The sequence below is a fragment of the Sapajus apella genome, unplaced genomic scaffold (assembly GCF_009761245.1).
Source record: "Sapajus apella isolate SASKATOON/1434 unplaced genomic scaffold, GSC_monkey_1.0 scaffold21, whole genome shotgun sequence".
Taxonomy (NCBI): domain Eukaryota; kingdom Metazoa; phylum Chordata; class Mammalia; order Primates; family Cebidae; genus Sapajus; species Sapajus apella.
Window position 1 is genome coordinate 27,802,795 of NW_022436961.1, and position 15,084 is coordinate 27,817,878.

The window sequence follows — 15,084 nt, forward strand, 5'->3', positions numbered from 1 at the left end:
AAAATGCAAACTATTTTGTCTTGTCTACTTGGCTCTGCAAAATTATACTTTCCTGTTATAAACAGTAAGCTGCTTAGGGAAGAATTCCAGCAATTTGTCTCTCCCAGGCTGTACATGGCAGCCAGTGAGGCAACGTATGTGCAGCAACTCCCAGTTCTTGTTTAATTTCCTCAGTCAAAACAAGAGATTATGGTGGTGCCTGCTGGTTCAAAAATGGCACAACGTGTTTCTTTTGCCTCTTCTCATTACCCCGTGAATCAGAAGATGTTAGAGCCAGAGGGACCTTTGAAGCCAGTTCTGTTTTACAGATAAGAAACAGAGGCCCAGGCTTAGTAGCTCATTCAAGGTCGCACAGTGTGTAAGTGGTAACATTGAGTCTTGAATCCGTTTTGCTTACCCTAAGGTATTTCTTGGTTTCCAGTTTCCCTAGCTTTCTCTACAACAGTTATGCATGTTCTAGACAGAAACTGTGGGCCTACTAAGTGCATTCGTTGTATTCTTGTTCTTGAAATAGCATCAGACTCGCAGACAGTATGATTACCAGTCACTTATGTGTATGAGAAAGCTTGGTTTGGGAATTAGGGTGGGTCATTTAAAGAGAGAAATCTAGGCTCTTCTCTTTGTTTCTGGGCTATTCCAAGGCATATCTTCGCCATTATGGACTGGCTTTGTCAAATGTGATGAACAGACCAGCTTTATAACAGCTTTGCTGCTTGCAAGCTGGGTTTTACCCTTCTGAGCCTCAGCTTCCCCATTAAATAATGTGACACCTGGCATCCATGCTGTACATTTGCAAAGATATATATGAAAGTGAACTATGAAACACACTGGAAATATGAGATGTATTAAGATATGGGGGGTATGCTACCAAAGACAGGAGTTGGAATGAATAGATGGATGATTTCTGTAAGTGATGGGAAATCTTGTTTGTGCTTTTGCCCAGAGACATGAAACAGATTGTACAAACATCTTCTAAGCAGTAACTTTTGACTCTAGTGAAAGGCATTGTTGGAGGGATGTGCTTCTAACATGAATCTCTTTGAAAGCTTAGATTGGAGAGGCAGATTCTCTCCTTTGATAAACCAATGGCTGGAGAAGTGATTTTAGTAACCCTTTCTTGAATGGTGGGAAATCACAGCTGCTTCTCTGGTGGAAAGCAGAAGTGTGTTTGAGTTTGGGGAAGAAGTGGGGGATAACTGAACTTTTTGATATTTTTTTAAATAGAAGGAATAAAAATATGTGTTTTTAAAATATATTCTTTTCTAAAGTCATTATTATGCCTTGAGTACTTTCTTTGGGACTAAGCCTGTGCCTTGTAATGAGAAAGACACAAAGGTAATATGTAATGAAGTCCCCAGTCATGGGGGGTTTCCTTCTAATTAATGGCAGACAATTCTACAAGACTGTCTGTGATTAAAAACCCAAACTACACTGGAGAGGGAAATTGTCATGCGATGTTAGAGAAGAAAGAGATCCACGCAGGTAATAGGGAACTAGTAGCCATTTGTTGAACTGAATTGTGGATGTTGAGATTTGGATTGTTACTAAGTCAAGACAAGCTCTTGTTCTAGGCAAGAACAAACCGTGGACTGATTTCAGAATTGAGAGGAGAACATATGAATCTTCACTGGAGAGTAGGTTAGAATTTTGCAGATAGTGGAGACAAAGATGGATAATTATGGGCTGGGACAATTTTGGGGGTACTTTCAGTTAGGCCTAGAGATCTAGGTGTGTGTGTGTGTGTGTGTGTGTGTGTGTGTGTGTGTGTGTGTGTGTGTGTGTGTGTGTGTGTGTGGTGTGTTTTCAGCAGTCCTTGGTAGGTGTTCGAGGTTGGAGCTTCCAATGCAGGTCCTGCCTTTGAGAGTTTCTGCTTACTTCCTAATGACCAGAACCAGGAAGAGGTGAAACTTGCTCATTACACAATGCATCATGACTCAGTGACCTCACTACTTCCTGTTTTCATTTGAGAAGGGGGTCAGTGGAAGGGAACCTTTCAGCATAAGGCCATGAATAGGGACTAGGAGATGTCAAGGGTGTGAGGTCTACCAAACTAGCAGGCAGAGCATCTGCATAAACCAGCAGACCAGTGAAGGAGTTGAACACCAGCGGAATAGCAGCAGTGGCCCAGTGACCCATGAACAGGTCTAGAAATTGGAAATAACTCCTGCTTCTGAATTGCACGTGATGTCTCCTAACCTATGCCACCAGCCAATCCTGGCTGTGAATTCATAGTCTAGTCCATAAGCTCAATAGTGAAATAAATTCCAACATACTTTGTCCTGGCTTCTGTGCCAGGAGTGCTGGAGAGCACTACTTGGATGACTCTCTTTATCAAGAAGAGGCCACTGGAAAAGAGGTGGCTGGACATGTGCTCCTCCCTGCTCACTGATAGGCTGACCATGATATAGCCAAGCTGCAGGTGCACGGTGCACCACAGGCTCAGTGAAGAGCTGGGAAGAGCTGCCACTGGCGATGACAGGGACGCCTTTCTTCCCTGTGGGATATACTGATGGATTGAGTGACTATCTATTCATCAGTGTGGATGATCACTCATCAGGCCTGCAGAGATGGGAGCCTTATGAGTTTCTTGGATTGTCAAGTTTGTAGCTGGAGCTGAAGGGGGTTCATTTTTCCTGGAGAGATCCCTCATTAGTAGAGTGAGGGTAAGAAGTAAATCTACTTAAAAAAAAAAAAAAAAACTTCCATGAAATCTAATTTACATACTATAAGAGCCACCCATTTAAAACATATAATTTAATGATTTTTAGTAAATTTACAGAGTTGTGTAAATATCACCACAACCCAGTTTTAGGATGTTTTCATCTCCCCAAGAAGCTCCTTAGGGCCTTTTGTGGTCAACACCATTCCCCTCCTACAGTCCCAGGCAACCAGTAATCTCCTATATTGCCTTTGATAGATTTGCCTAATTCTGGATGTTTTGAATAAATGGGATCATAAACTATGTGGTCTTTTGCATCTGGCTTCTTTCCTTTAGTATAATGTTTTGAGGTTCATTCGTATTGTAGTATGTTTCTGTATTCTGTTTCTTTTCATTGCTGCATAGTATTCCATTGCATGGGTATACCGTATTTCATGTATCCTTTGATCAGTTAATAAATTATTTCCATTTTTTTTGGCTGTTGTGAATAATGCTACTGTAGTGGAATTCAGTGGCTGCTGTGACAAATCATACACTTGATGTCTTCCAACAGTGGAGGTTTATTCTTCCACAGTTCTGGAGACAAGAATTAGGAAGTCAAGGTGCAAACAGGGCTGTGCTCCCTCTGGAAGCCCCTGGGGAGATTCCATTCCTTGCTTCTTCCAGCTCCTGGTGGATACTGGCCTTATTTCACTTGAGGTCACATCAGTTTAATCCTAGCCTCCATCTGCCTATCACCTTCTCTCTGGTGTGTCTCTCAGCTTTCTCTGTTTCTCTCTTGTAAAGATGTATGATTGCATTTAAGGCCCACCTTGATAATTCAAGGAAGGCCACACCTCTCAAAATCCTTAACTTATCATTGGTCATTAGAGAAATGCAAATCAAAGCCGCAATGACATACCATCTCACAACAGATAGAATGGCAATCATTAAAAAGTCAGGAAATAATAGATGCTGGAGAGGATGTGGAGAAATAGCAATGCTTTTACACTGTTGGTGGGAGTGTAAATTAGTTCAACCATTGTGGAAGACAGTGTGGCGATTCCTCAAGGATCTAGAATCAGAAATACCATTTGACCCAGTAATCACATTACTGGGTATATACCCAAAGGATTATAAATCATTTTATAAAGACACATGCACATGTATGTTTATTGCAGCACTGTTCATAATAGCAAAGACTTGGAACCAACCCAAATGCCCATCAATGATAGACTGGATAAAGAAAATGTGGCACATGTACATCATGGAATACTATGCAGCCATAAAAAAGGATGAGTTCATGACATTTGCAGGGATAAGGATGAAGCTGGAAAATATCATTCTCAGCAAAGTAACACAAGAACAGAAAACCAAACACCACAAGTTCTCACTCATAAATGGGAGTTGAACAATGTGAAGGCATGGACACAGGGAAGGGAACATTACACACTGACCTATCGTGGGGAGAGAGAGCATTTCTCCTCATGTAGATGACGGCGTGATGGGTGCAGCAAATCACCATAGCACATGTATACCTGTGTAACAAACCTGTACATTCTCTACATGTATCCCAGAACTTAAAGTATTAAAAAAAGTAAATCCTTAACTTAATCAACTCTTTTGCCTTACAGGTAACATACACAGGTTCCAGGGATTTGATGTAAATTTCTTTTGGCGGGGAAAACTTTTCAGCCCACCACCATAGCTCTGAACATTCACATAAGATTCTTATGTAAACATATAGCTTCATTTTTCTTTGTAGATACCTAGGAATGGAATTGCTAGGACCTATGGTAAATTTATGTTTAACTTTTTGAGAAGTTGCCCCACTGTTTACAGGAGGAGCTGTATCATTTTATATTCCCACCAGCAAGGCAGGAGAGTTCTAGTTTCTCTACATTCTTACATTCTTGTCAATTGTTTGCCTTTTTTAAAAAAAATCATAGCCATTCTAGTATGTGTGGAGTGGTATCTCACTATGGTTTTAATTTGTATTTCCCCATGATTAATCGTGTTGAACATCTCTTCATGTGCCTGCTAGCCATTCATACATAATTTTTGGCAAAATGTCTATTCAAAGCTCTCGCCTGTCTTAAAATTGGGTTGTCTTCTTTTTTAGAGTTATGAGTTAGTCTCTTGTTTTGCACAACCTGGCCCAGCCATTGCCAGCCCTAAGGACTGTGGTGGCTGAGGTCACCTTGATTAGGAAGTGCCATGGTAACCCAGTTCCACAGGGTACCTTGGGCTGGGGCCAGGCACCATGGTTGCACCATGCCCTGTGTCAGTTTGTCACTGGAGGGTGGATGGGCCTCACAGGTGGCCTCTTGCCATCAGATACTGTGTCATGGAAGCCAGGACATGGCTTGTGTTTGTCCTAGAGATCATCAGTTCAGTGGTCTTGCAGGCTGGCATTATCTGATGAACAAGGTTCCTGACCAACAGAATCCCACAATGTATTCTCATTGTAGCCTGATTCTTTCCTAACACTTACCACAATTTTAACTAAATAGTTATTTCTGTGATTATGTATGTGGTGTCTTTCTTCCTTCTACTAGACTGTTAAGTTCCCTCGGGACAGGGGCCATGTCTGTGTGATTTGCCCCTCTATCACCAGTCTCCAACACAGATCATGATACGTAGCAGGCAACTGATGGACATTTGTTGGATGGAGGAAACGAGTGTCCATTCTCTGCTTCACAATGGATGATTCACATGAAATTATTAAATAGAGAGTTGTTTGTTGACCGAGTTGTTCACGAATCCCTGCATGTGCCTGTAGTGACGTGCATTCTAATTTCCCTTTTTTATTTCTCATTTCCAGCGATCTACAACTACAATGCTTCTCAAGATGTGGAGCTCTCCTTGCAGATCGGTGACACAGTTCACATCCTGGAGATGTACGAGGGTAAGTCTGGCTGGCCTTCTGCCAGACAAGGGCAAGGGAAAAACAGTGTAAGTTACTTATTAAAAAGGCACTTAGAACAGACATCAACATGCTTTACTTCCTGAAGCAGAGCTGGTGAAAATTCGGGAAGTACTTGGGTGACACAATTTTGAACAGAGTATGATTTCAAAACAGCCGGCTGAATACATGAGCACAGACACCAGGGTAAAAGCTCATGCATATGTGAAGGGCATTGGTGTGGCCCGGCCACTTGGGCACAACAGAAGGATCAGCAATGGAGCTGGCTCACTAGGAGACACTTGGGACATTGGCCTGGCAGTAGCTCAAAGGAAGCACTGCTGATTAAGGGTCCCTTTCTATTCAGCACTAAATGTTCCCAGGTTGGGGGAGAAAGTCTTTCTGGTGTTGCTGAGATTCTTTTAGAAAAATTAGGTCAGGACTGCAGCAGGTCCAGAAAGCCTGCTTGTATATTTCCTTCAACTAGGTCAGGCGAGGGTGGTGGTTCCGTTAACCTGTTAGTGGGCTGCAGGGTCGTACTCAGGACTGCCTGTTTGCCTGCAAAGCACCAGTCATGTCTGTACCTACTCCACCGCTGGCTTCTAACTTCACCTTGGGTGTCTCTAAAACCTAGGAGAAGGCTTCCTCCATGAATCCACATTTTTAATCCAAACCTCCAGAGCATGACAAAAGCATAGTCAGACCACTGAAATTAAGACCAAACCAAGAACAACCTTTAGGGTCCAGTTATTCTCCCTGAAGGTTAGGGTACAAATGAGGTGGAAGTTAGGCAGATTTGACAGGGGCCGTGCATTTTCCGGGTCTAGCCCCCATGTAAATCCTTGTGGTGGTGAAATGGCAGAGATGGTCCTCTAGAGCCCCATGCAAGTTCCTAGGGCAGGACAGGAGAACACAGGATGAGAAAGAGGAGACAGGAAGGGAGGAGGAAAGAAAGCAGGATTTGTCCATAGAACAGCTAAATTATCTGCCTGGTTGCACGGAAGACTCTGTTATTCCTGCCACCTCCCTTTAGTTTTTGGCAGAGGGCTGGGGTTTCACATTATCCTTTTCCCTTCCACACAACTCGATGTAATCTTGTTGCTCCCAGGGGCAGAGAGAAGACAGACAGGGCTGTGTGAACTCTTCCCTTTCCAGTCTCTCTCTACTGCTCATCATCTCAGGCCCGCCAAGCATGAATTCAGAGTCTCCAAGACACTAGGGACAGTGTCGCCTTATCTTTTCCAGATTCCTGTGATTATGGAAACTACAGCTCTTCCAGTCTTACCAGCTCATACTTCTTTTGTCAGGAGGCCAGGTTAATTCACTCCGTCTAGCCTCAATGGATGTACATTTTCCTATTGTGCAGATAAAAAGTATATGTTCAGTTTTTCTAACTCTTCCATGTGGGCTTGGAAAGAATGTATATTTAAGGATCATTGAGTGCAAAAAGTTCTTTTCTTTTTTTCTTTTTGAACTGGAGTCTCACTCTGTCGCCCAGGCCGGAATGCAGTGGTGCAATCTCAGCTCACTGCAATCTCCACCTCCCAGGTTCAAGCAATTCTCATGCCTCAGCCTCCTGAGTAGCTGGGATTATAGGCATGCGTCAGCACACCTGGCTAATTTTTGTATTTTTAGTAGAGATGGGGTTTCACCATGTTGGCCAGGCTGGTCTTAAACTCCGAGCTCAGGTGATATCCCCATCTCGGCCTCCCGAAGTGCTGGGATTATAGGCCTGAGCCACCGCACCTGGCCGCAAAGTTCTGTATATGACAATTAGGTTCTAATTTTGGCGTCATTTTTCGGGTTTGCTCTATGCTAACTTGTTTTCCTGCTTTTTCTGTTACTGATAGAACTGTGTTAAATCTTCCACCATGATTGTAGTTTGTGTCTGTTTACGGTGATGTCAGCTGTTGGCTTTATGTATTCTCACACTTGTTTTTAGGTGCCTGCTATTTTAGAATCATTGTGTTAAGCCGTTGTAACTTTTAATTCCTGTTTATTGAACCTTTTATCATTGTCTTCATCTGTAGCAATATGCTATGTTTTACTCTCTGTTGTGTAAAATTGCAGCCAACTCACTGGCAAGTCCCAGGGCTTCAATTTGTGCCCTCCTGGCGCCACAAGACCATCTGAAATGCTGCTCAGCTTCTCAGCTACTCAGGAATCCTTTCTCTTTCTTTTGGAGATGGAGTCTCGCTGTGTTTCCCAGGCTGGAGTGCAATAGCACAATCTCAGCTGACTGCCACCTCCGCCTCCTGGGTTCAAGTGTTTCCCCTGCGTCAGCCTCCCAAGTAGCTGGGATTATAGGCGACTGCCACCACACTTGGCTAATTTTTGTATTTTTAGTAGAGATGGGGTTTCATCATGTTGGCCAAGCTGGTCGCAAACTCCTGACCTGAGGTGATCTGCCTGCCTCGGCCTCCCAGAGTGCTGGGATTACAGGCATGAGCCACCACGCCCAGCCAGGAATCCTTTCTTAAATCAGCAGATGGATGTCCCAAGGGGAAAGCAGCCCCAGATGCTGGGCTGGTCTTTTTAGGTTTTGGTCTTTTGCAGATTTTGACCTGGTCATTCCTTCACTGCTGTGTTAGTTCTTGTGTTTGTGTGCATGGCGGGGTTGGAGGAGGGCGGTGGATGTATTTGTGTGTATTGTTTTGTCAGACTTTTGTAATTGTCCTACAGAGTTTGGGAGGAAAGAATGGAGAGTTGGTCTGAAATAAAGTAGACAATGTGTATTGTTTTTTGTTTTTTTCCTTTGAGACAGGGTCTTGCTCTGTCACCCAGGCTTGAGTACAGTGGTGTGATCGTAACTCACTGCAGCCTTGAACTGCTGGGTTCAAGCTATCCTCCTGCCTCAGCCTCCCAAGTAGCTGTGATTATAGGCACGTGCCACCATGCCTAGCTAATTTATGTATTTATTTACTTTAGTAGGGACAGGGTCTCACCAAATTGCTCAGGCTGATCCCAAACTCCTGGCTTCAAATGATCCTCCTGCCTCAGCCTTCCAAGGTGTTGGGGTTATAGGCGTGAACCACAGTGCCTGGCCTAGATGATAGCTTTAAATATGTCTTATAATTCTTTTTTTGCTTTTATGTGACCTCAGCATATTTCTAAAAATAGTAAATTGCAGCACTTTGTCCTGTTAGGGTTCATAGCAATAGTAATTTTAAGGATGAGTGCAGAAGCTTACTCCTTAATCCTAGCACTTTGGTAGGCCAAGATGGGAGGATCCCTTGAGGCCTGGAGTTCAAGACCAGCCTGGGCAACATAGTGAGACCCAGTCTCTACGAAACATTTAAAAATTAGACAAGCATGGTGGCGTGCACCTGTAGTCTCAGCTACTTTGAAGGCTAAGATGGGAGGATTGCTTGAGCCTGAGAGGGAGAGGTTGCAGTGAGCTGACCACACCACTGCACTCCAGCCTGGGCAACAGAGTGAGACCCTGTCAGAAAAAGGGAAAAAAAAGTGCTTTTAAGTGTGCTCACTATTTATACGTTATTGAGAATTCCGCATTTGGCCAATGAACATTACTGAAGACAGCATCCCTATGCGTTGAGCTAAAGGGGGCCACTAAGCTTCGTTGAATATAAATGTAAACACAGACACGTTCATTTTGAATATCATGCACTTGAGTCCAAACAGTCCAAAACCCACAGTGCTTCTAGTATATTATTGTTCACACTGCAGGCTGCTTGTAGGATGTACTTGCCCATTTGACAATCACACAAAAATGGTTCATTTCTTCAGTTATAGTGGTCCAGATGCTGCAGTCCTGCCAGCAAGAAACTGCCCTTCTTCTTAATTGCTACCATAACATTTTTGCTGAGTCATCTCAAAGGATGTCAGTGCCTGTTCTTTAAAGTGAGCACATGTCAATGTGTGAATGGCGAGGGAGATTGAGAACACTGGAGCCGGCATCATGAGCTTACCAAGTTCATTGACCACCGAGTGGGAGGTCAGCCTGACAGAGAGATTACAATATTGCATTATATTTTTAATAGTGCTTATTTTATGGGATTAATTTTTAAAAGCATGCCTACTTTGGCAGATGCCCTGTGATAGGTCCTTGTATCTGCTAAGCACTTAGAATTCTTGGCTGGATTCTCAAATTCCTTTATTATTTAAGGCAGCTCAGGACTAGGCAGGGACAGGAGTGCTTTGCAAACATGAAACGCGATGGGAATGCTGAGTAATCACTTGTCTTCTACCCCTCCTCTCCTAGTCCCTCTTAACCTTAGAAAAATAAACAGAATGAAAACACCAGCCGTCCGGCTGGGCAGAACTGAAGGGTGACACTGGCACTGTGTTATGGCCCCGGGATTCCTGTCTTCCAGCTTCCTGCCTGAGCTGACTTTGGGGCGCTCCCTCTGCACCCTACCCCACCCTGCCCTTAAGATGTCTGCATACCAGATCTGTGTGTGTTTTTCCAGCGTGGACATGAATCCACCCAGACAGGAAAAATGTTTTTCTCCCCACAGCCCATGACAGAATACTGTTTTTTGATTCTCCTTTTTCTGTTTCCTGCTTTGTGGTTGGATGAAAAATTTCAAAGCGTGATGGCTCCTTGAAGGCAAAGCCTGCTTCTCCCTCATCTGCAGATACTGTGCCTCCCTAGCTCCTGGTATACACAGGTGCTCAGCAACAATCTATTGAATGATGATGATAAAACAGGAGACCATGGCAAGCTGGTGTAGAGTAAGGGGGTCAAGGGTCACCTCCACAAAACCTTGGACATTACAAGGCAAAGGCGCTGTTCCTTCTCTATGAGGGAAACACTGAGGGTGCCGGTGTTTTTCTGTCCTCTGCAATTATAGGAGGATTTAGTCATTGCTTAAGTTTTTGTTTTTATTTTATTTATCTTTTTTTTAGAGACAGGGTCTTGCCGTCTCCCAGGCTGGAATGCAGTGGCATAATCATAGCTCACTGTAGCCTTGACCTCTTGGGCTCAATGGATGCTCCTGTTTCAGCCTCTTGAGTAGCTGAGACTACTGGTGCATGCCACCATGCCTGGCTAATGTTTTTACTTTTTTAGGAGAGATGAAGCCTTGCTGTATTCCTGGCTGGTCTGGAACTCCTGGCCTTTAGCGATCTTTCCATCTTGGCCTCCCAGAGTGTTGGGAGTACAGGCGTGGGCCATCGTGCCTGACCTTGTGGGTTTTTTTGTTTGTTTTTAAATAACAGCTTTCTTGAGATATAATTCAAACACCATTCAATTTACTTATTTAAAGTATACAATTCAATGGATGTTTACTAAATTCACTACGTAGATGGTTGCAGAGGGATGGGCAAACATCATCACTGTCTACTTTCTGAACGCTTTCATCATCCCATAAAGAACCTCTGTACCTGTTGGTAGTCATACCTCCCCTGGCTCTAGGCAGTTTCAAATTCATTTCAAATAACTGGAATCACACGCCGTGTGGTCTTTTGTGACTGGATGCCTTCATTTAGCATCATGTTTTGTATTAGTACTTCATCTTTCTCTTTTTTTTTTTTAGAAAGAGGGTATTGCCCTGTTGCTCAGGCTGGAGTGCAGTGGCATGATCATGGCTTACTGTAGCCTTGACCTCCTGGGCTCAAGGCATCCTCCTACCCCAGCCTCCTGGGTAGCTGGGACTACAGGTGCACACCATTACACCCAGCTCAATTTTTATTCTTTGTAGAGACAGGGTCTTACTATGTAGCTGTGGTTGGTTTCAAAATCCTGGACTCAGGCAGTCCTCCTGCCTCGGCCTCCCAAAGTGTTGGGATTATAGGCATGAGCCATTGCACCCGGCTCAACTTCATCTCATTTCATTGCGGAATAATATTTAATGTGTAGGTACACTACATTTTATTTATTTTCATCAGCTGATGGACATTTGGGTTGTTTAGACATTTCAGCTACTATGAATAATACTACTGTGAAATTCGCATGCAAGTTTCTATGTGGACATATGTTTTCATCTCTCTTGGATAGGTACCCAGGAGTGGAATTGCTGGGTCATAGGGTAACTAAGTGTTTAATCTTTTGAGGAACTGCCAGATTGTTTGACCTTTGGCTGCAAAACAGGAGACCAGAGTCCAGATGAGAGAGCTTCTGTCCATCATCTTCTCTCACTCATTTGATTCTCTGGCCTTGCCCCTGAGCTTCATTTGTTACTAAACGAAGGAAAGAAGCAGAACTGACTGAGAAGGTATCTACTGCTTATTCATTATAAGTCTCCAGGAATTTTTAGTCTTCAGTAACTTTATCAGGAAACAGAACTCCTTAAGGACGGAAGCGAGCGTTCTTGCTTTTCTTCATCTTTGGCGCTGGCCTGCCCACCGTCATTTGTGTGTCTTTGCTTCTTTTACCATGGAGTGTATTTGGCAGCGAGGTAGCCGTTTATTACTGTGAACCTTCCTTTCCACCCCAGATCCATGGCAGAAAGCGCAGTGACTTCTGAAGATGCCCCGTGGTGAGGTCATTTATTCATTCAACATTACTTATCACCAATTGTGAGCCAAGTACCTTTATTGAGCATGAGAGACATTCTGGGCACTGTGGTTTTTTTTTGAGTGACAAAATGCAAGTTCCTGCTCTCATAGGGTTTACATTAGAGGGACAGAAAAAAATAAGTAAACGGAGTCAGTAAACAAAACAATTGAGGTAAGTGCTTACAAATGCTGTGGAGAGAAGAGGGTGATATTGCAGAGGCCAGAGGTGGAGACAGCGATGGAGAGGGAGAAGGGCTGCTCTAGGTTAGGTGGTTTTGTCTTTGTCTAGGTTGACTGTCCCTGGGCAAGACACTGCAGCTGTCTTTGTGACAAGGTCATTTCATCTAAATTTGAGTCACTTTTTGAATAGAAATGATCAAATGTAAGTGCTTTGAAAAGTGCATAGTGTCTGGTGCGTGTCAGGTTTCAGCAACCTGTTACCATGGAGCTCCCTCTCCTGTGATTAACCTCGCTCCAGTCACAAGTGGTTTTAGGCCTAGGCTCTGAGGTTCCACTAATGCTGGTTTCCTGTGTTTAATTTGTATCCATCCATTAACTCTTTTTCTGCTCCATAAATCACTTAGAAGCTCACGACAAAGGGTGGCTGGTGTGCTGGGATTAGCAGGGATTTCTGGGGTAAAGGCAGCACAGTTGACTGCTGTTGGAACAAACACAATGAAATGTCTCAAAGGTGACCTGAGCTGTACAGAGGCAGGCACAGCACACAGTTTTATATTATTTCAGGGCAATTTGTAAAGACTCAAAGGATAGCACAAGTACTTGGACTAGAACCAGAGGAAATAGGCAAGCCTGAAAAAAGAAACAAAAAGAAGCGTTTGTATACGTACAGAAGTTCCCCAGAACACTCATGTTATTTCTTCTATATAGAAGGAGGCCGGTTTTTGAATGCACTGTAATAAAAAAATCTACTCCCTTCTAATATGGAAAGGAAAAAAATGGATTAGGACTTGAGCTGTATGTGTTTTGAATCTCATCATTATAAAGCAGGCCTGTGTGAGTAGGGACAGAGGGCAGTGTTATGACAGGTAAGTTACACGGCAATGAGTTTTATCTGCATGTTTGCCAAAACTTTTTAACAGAGACATAAAAAAGAAGTGGATTGGTCGTGGTGGCTCACACCTGTAATCCCAGTACTCTAGGAGGCCAAGGTGGGCGGATCACATGCGGCCAGGAGTTTGAGACGAGCTTGGCCAACATTTCGAAACCCTGTCTCTTCTAAAAATACAAAAATTATCCTGGTGTGGTGGTGCACACTTGTAATACCAGCTACTTAGGAGACTAAGGCACAAGAATTGCTTGAATTTGGATGGCAGAGGTTGCAGTGAGCCAACATCACGCCACTGCACTCCAGCCTGGGCAACAGAGCAAGACTCTGTCTAAAAAAAAAAAAGAAGAAGAGAGAGAGAGAGCGAGAGAGAGAGAGTACTTTTAAAAGATTTTTTCAAGCCGAGGCTTAATAATCATCCGAGATGTGGTAATAGGAACCTCACATTGGACTATATGATATATGCTGGTATCCAGTGTTTTGAGAATGTGCCTGTTACATTCTGCTATCCTCCATGACAGTCAATCTGGTGACACTGAAATCTCTTTATTGTTCCTCCTTTCTCCTTGGTTCTTTCTCTCCTTGGTCATCCATGCCCAGTGGTCAGAAGCCAAGAGAGAGACAAAAGATTCAAAATTGCTATTAAAAACCAGTTCTTGGCCAGGCGCGGTGGCTCAAGCCTGTAATCCCAGCACTTTGGGAGGCTGAGGCGGGTGGATCACGAGGTCAAGAGATCGAGACCATCCTGGTCAACATGGTGAAACCCCGTCTCTACTAAAAATACAAAAAATCAGCTGGGCATGGTGGTGCGTGCCTGTAATCCCAGCTATTCAGGAGGCTGAGGCAGGAGAATTGCCTGAACCCAGGAGGCGGAGGTTGCGGTGAGCCGAGATTGCGCCATTGCACTCCAGCCTGGGTAACATGAGTGAAACTCCGTCTCAAAAAAAAAAAAAAGTTCTTAACGTGTAAAAGTTTACTGAATATAAGCTTAGTAGGGGCGTCCATGGTATTCATAACTTTTGTTTACTTTTGTTACCCACTAATTAAACTAATCGAAAGTTTATTGTAATTCAGAATCTATACAGTCTCCACGATCTAGGTGCAGAAGCACTGCCTTTCACATACATAAATGGCAGTGAGCCTGACAGCTTGGCTTTTATGACACTGCGAGCAAACATTTTGGCATTAGCCTGGAAAGCAGATAAGGCCATGTGGCATTTTGTTGAGTGTGCTTGGTCACTTCCCACATCTGTTTGACCTTTACCTTAAGTACGGCTTGTTATCTGCTACTGCTGGTGACATATGTTCCTGAGATATGTTTCTCAAAAGATATGTGTGGCAGTAGGAGGTTGTTTACCAGAGAAATAAATTAAAAGGAGTGCAGTAAAAAGCCTTATCTCGGATTTAATCTTTAAAAGAAGCGAATCGGGAAGCCCTATCTCTACTAAAAATACAAAAAATTAGCCAGGTATGATGGCGCATGCTACTTGGGAGGCTGAGGTAGGAGAATTGCTTGAACCTGGGAGGTGGAGGTTGCAATGAGCCAAGGTCGCACGATTGCATCCAAGCCTGTGCAACAAGAGTGAAACTCCATATATCCAAAGGATTATAAATCATTCTACTATAAGGACACATACACATGAATGTTCATTGCAGCACTGTTTACAATAGCAAAGACCTGGAACCAACCCAAATGCCCATCAATGATAGACTGGACAGGGAAAATGTGGCACATATACAGCATGGAATATTATGCAGCCATCAAAAACAATGAGTCTGTGTCCTTTGTAGGGACATGGATGAAACTGGAAACCATCATTCTCAGCAAACTTATGCAAGAACAGAAAATCAAACACCACATGTTCTCACTCATAGGCGGGTGTTGAACAACGAGAACACATGGACACAGGGAGGGGAGCATGACACACTGGGGTCTGTTGGGGGGAAATAGGGGAGGGAAAGTGGGGGGTGAGGAGTTGGGGAGAGAGAGCATGGGGAGAAATGCCAGATATAGGT

General features: G+C 43.6%; 1 protein-coding gene across 1 annotated transcript in view; it reads left to right on the forward strand.

Moving 5' to 3' along the window:
• The window catches only part of DOCK5 (dedicator of cytokinesis 5), a 219,585-nt gene that overhangs the window by 47,427 nt on the left and 157,074 nt on the right, over positions 1-15,084 (forward strand). Inside the window, exon 2 of the mRNA XM_032288556.1 lies at positions 5,463-5,546. Within this exon, the coding sequence (XP_032144447.1) occupies positions 5,463-5,546 (84 nt within the window). The remainder of the gene's footprint in view (positions 1-5,462; positions 5,547-15,084) is intronic.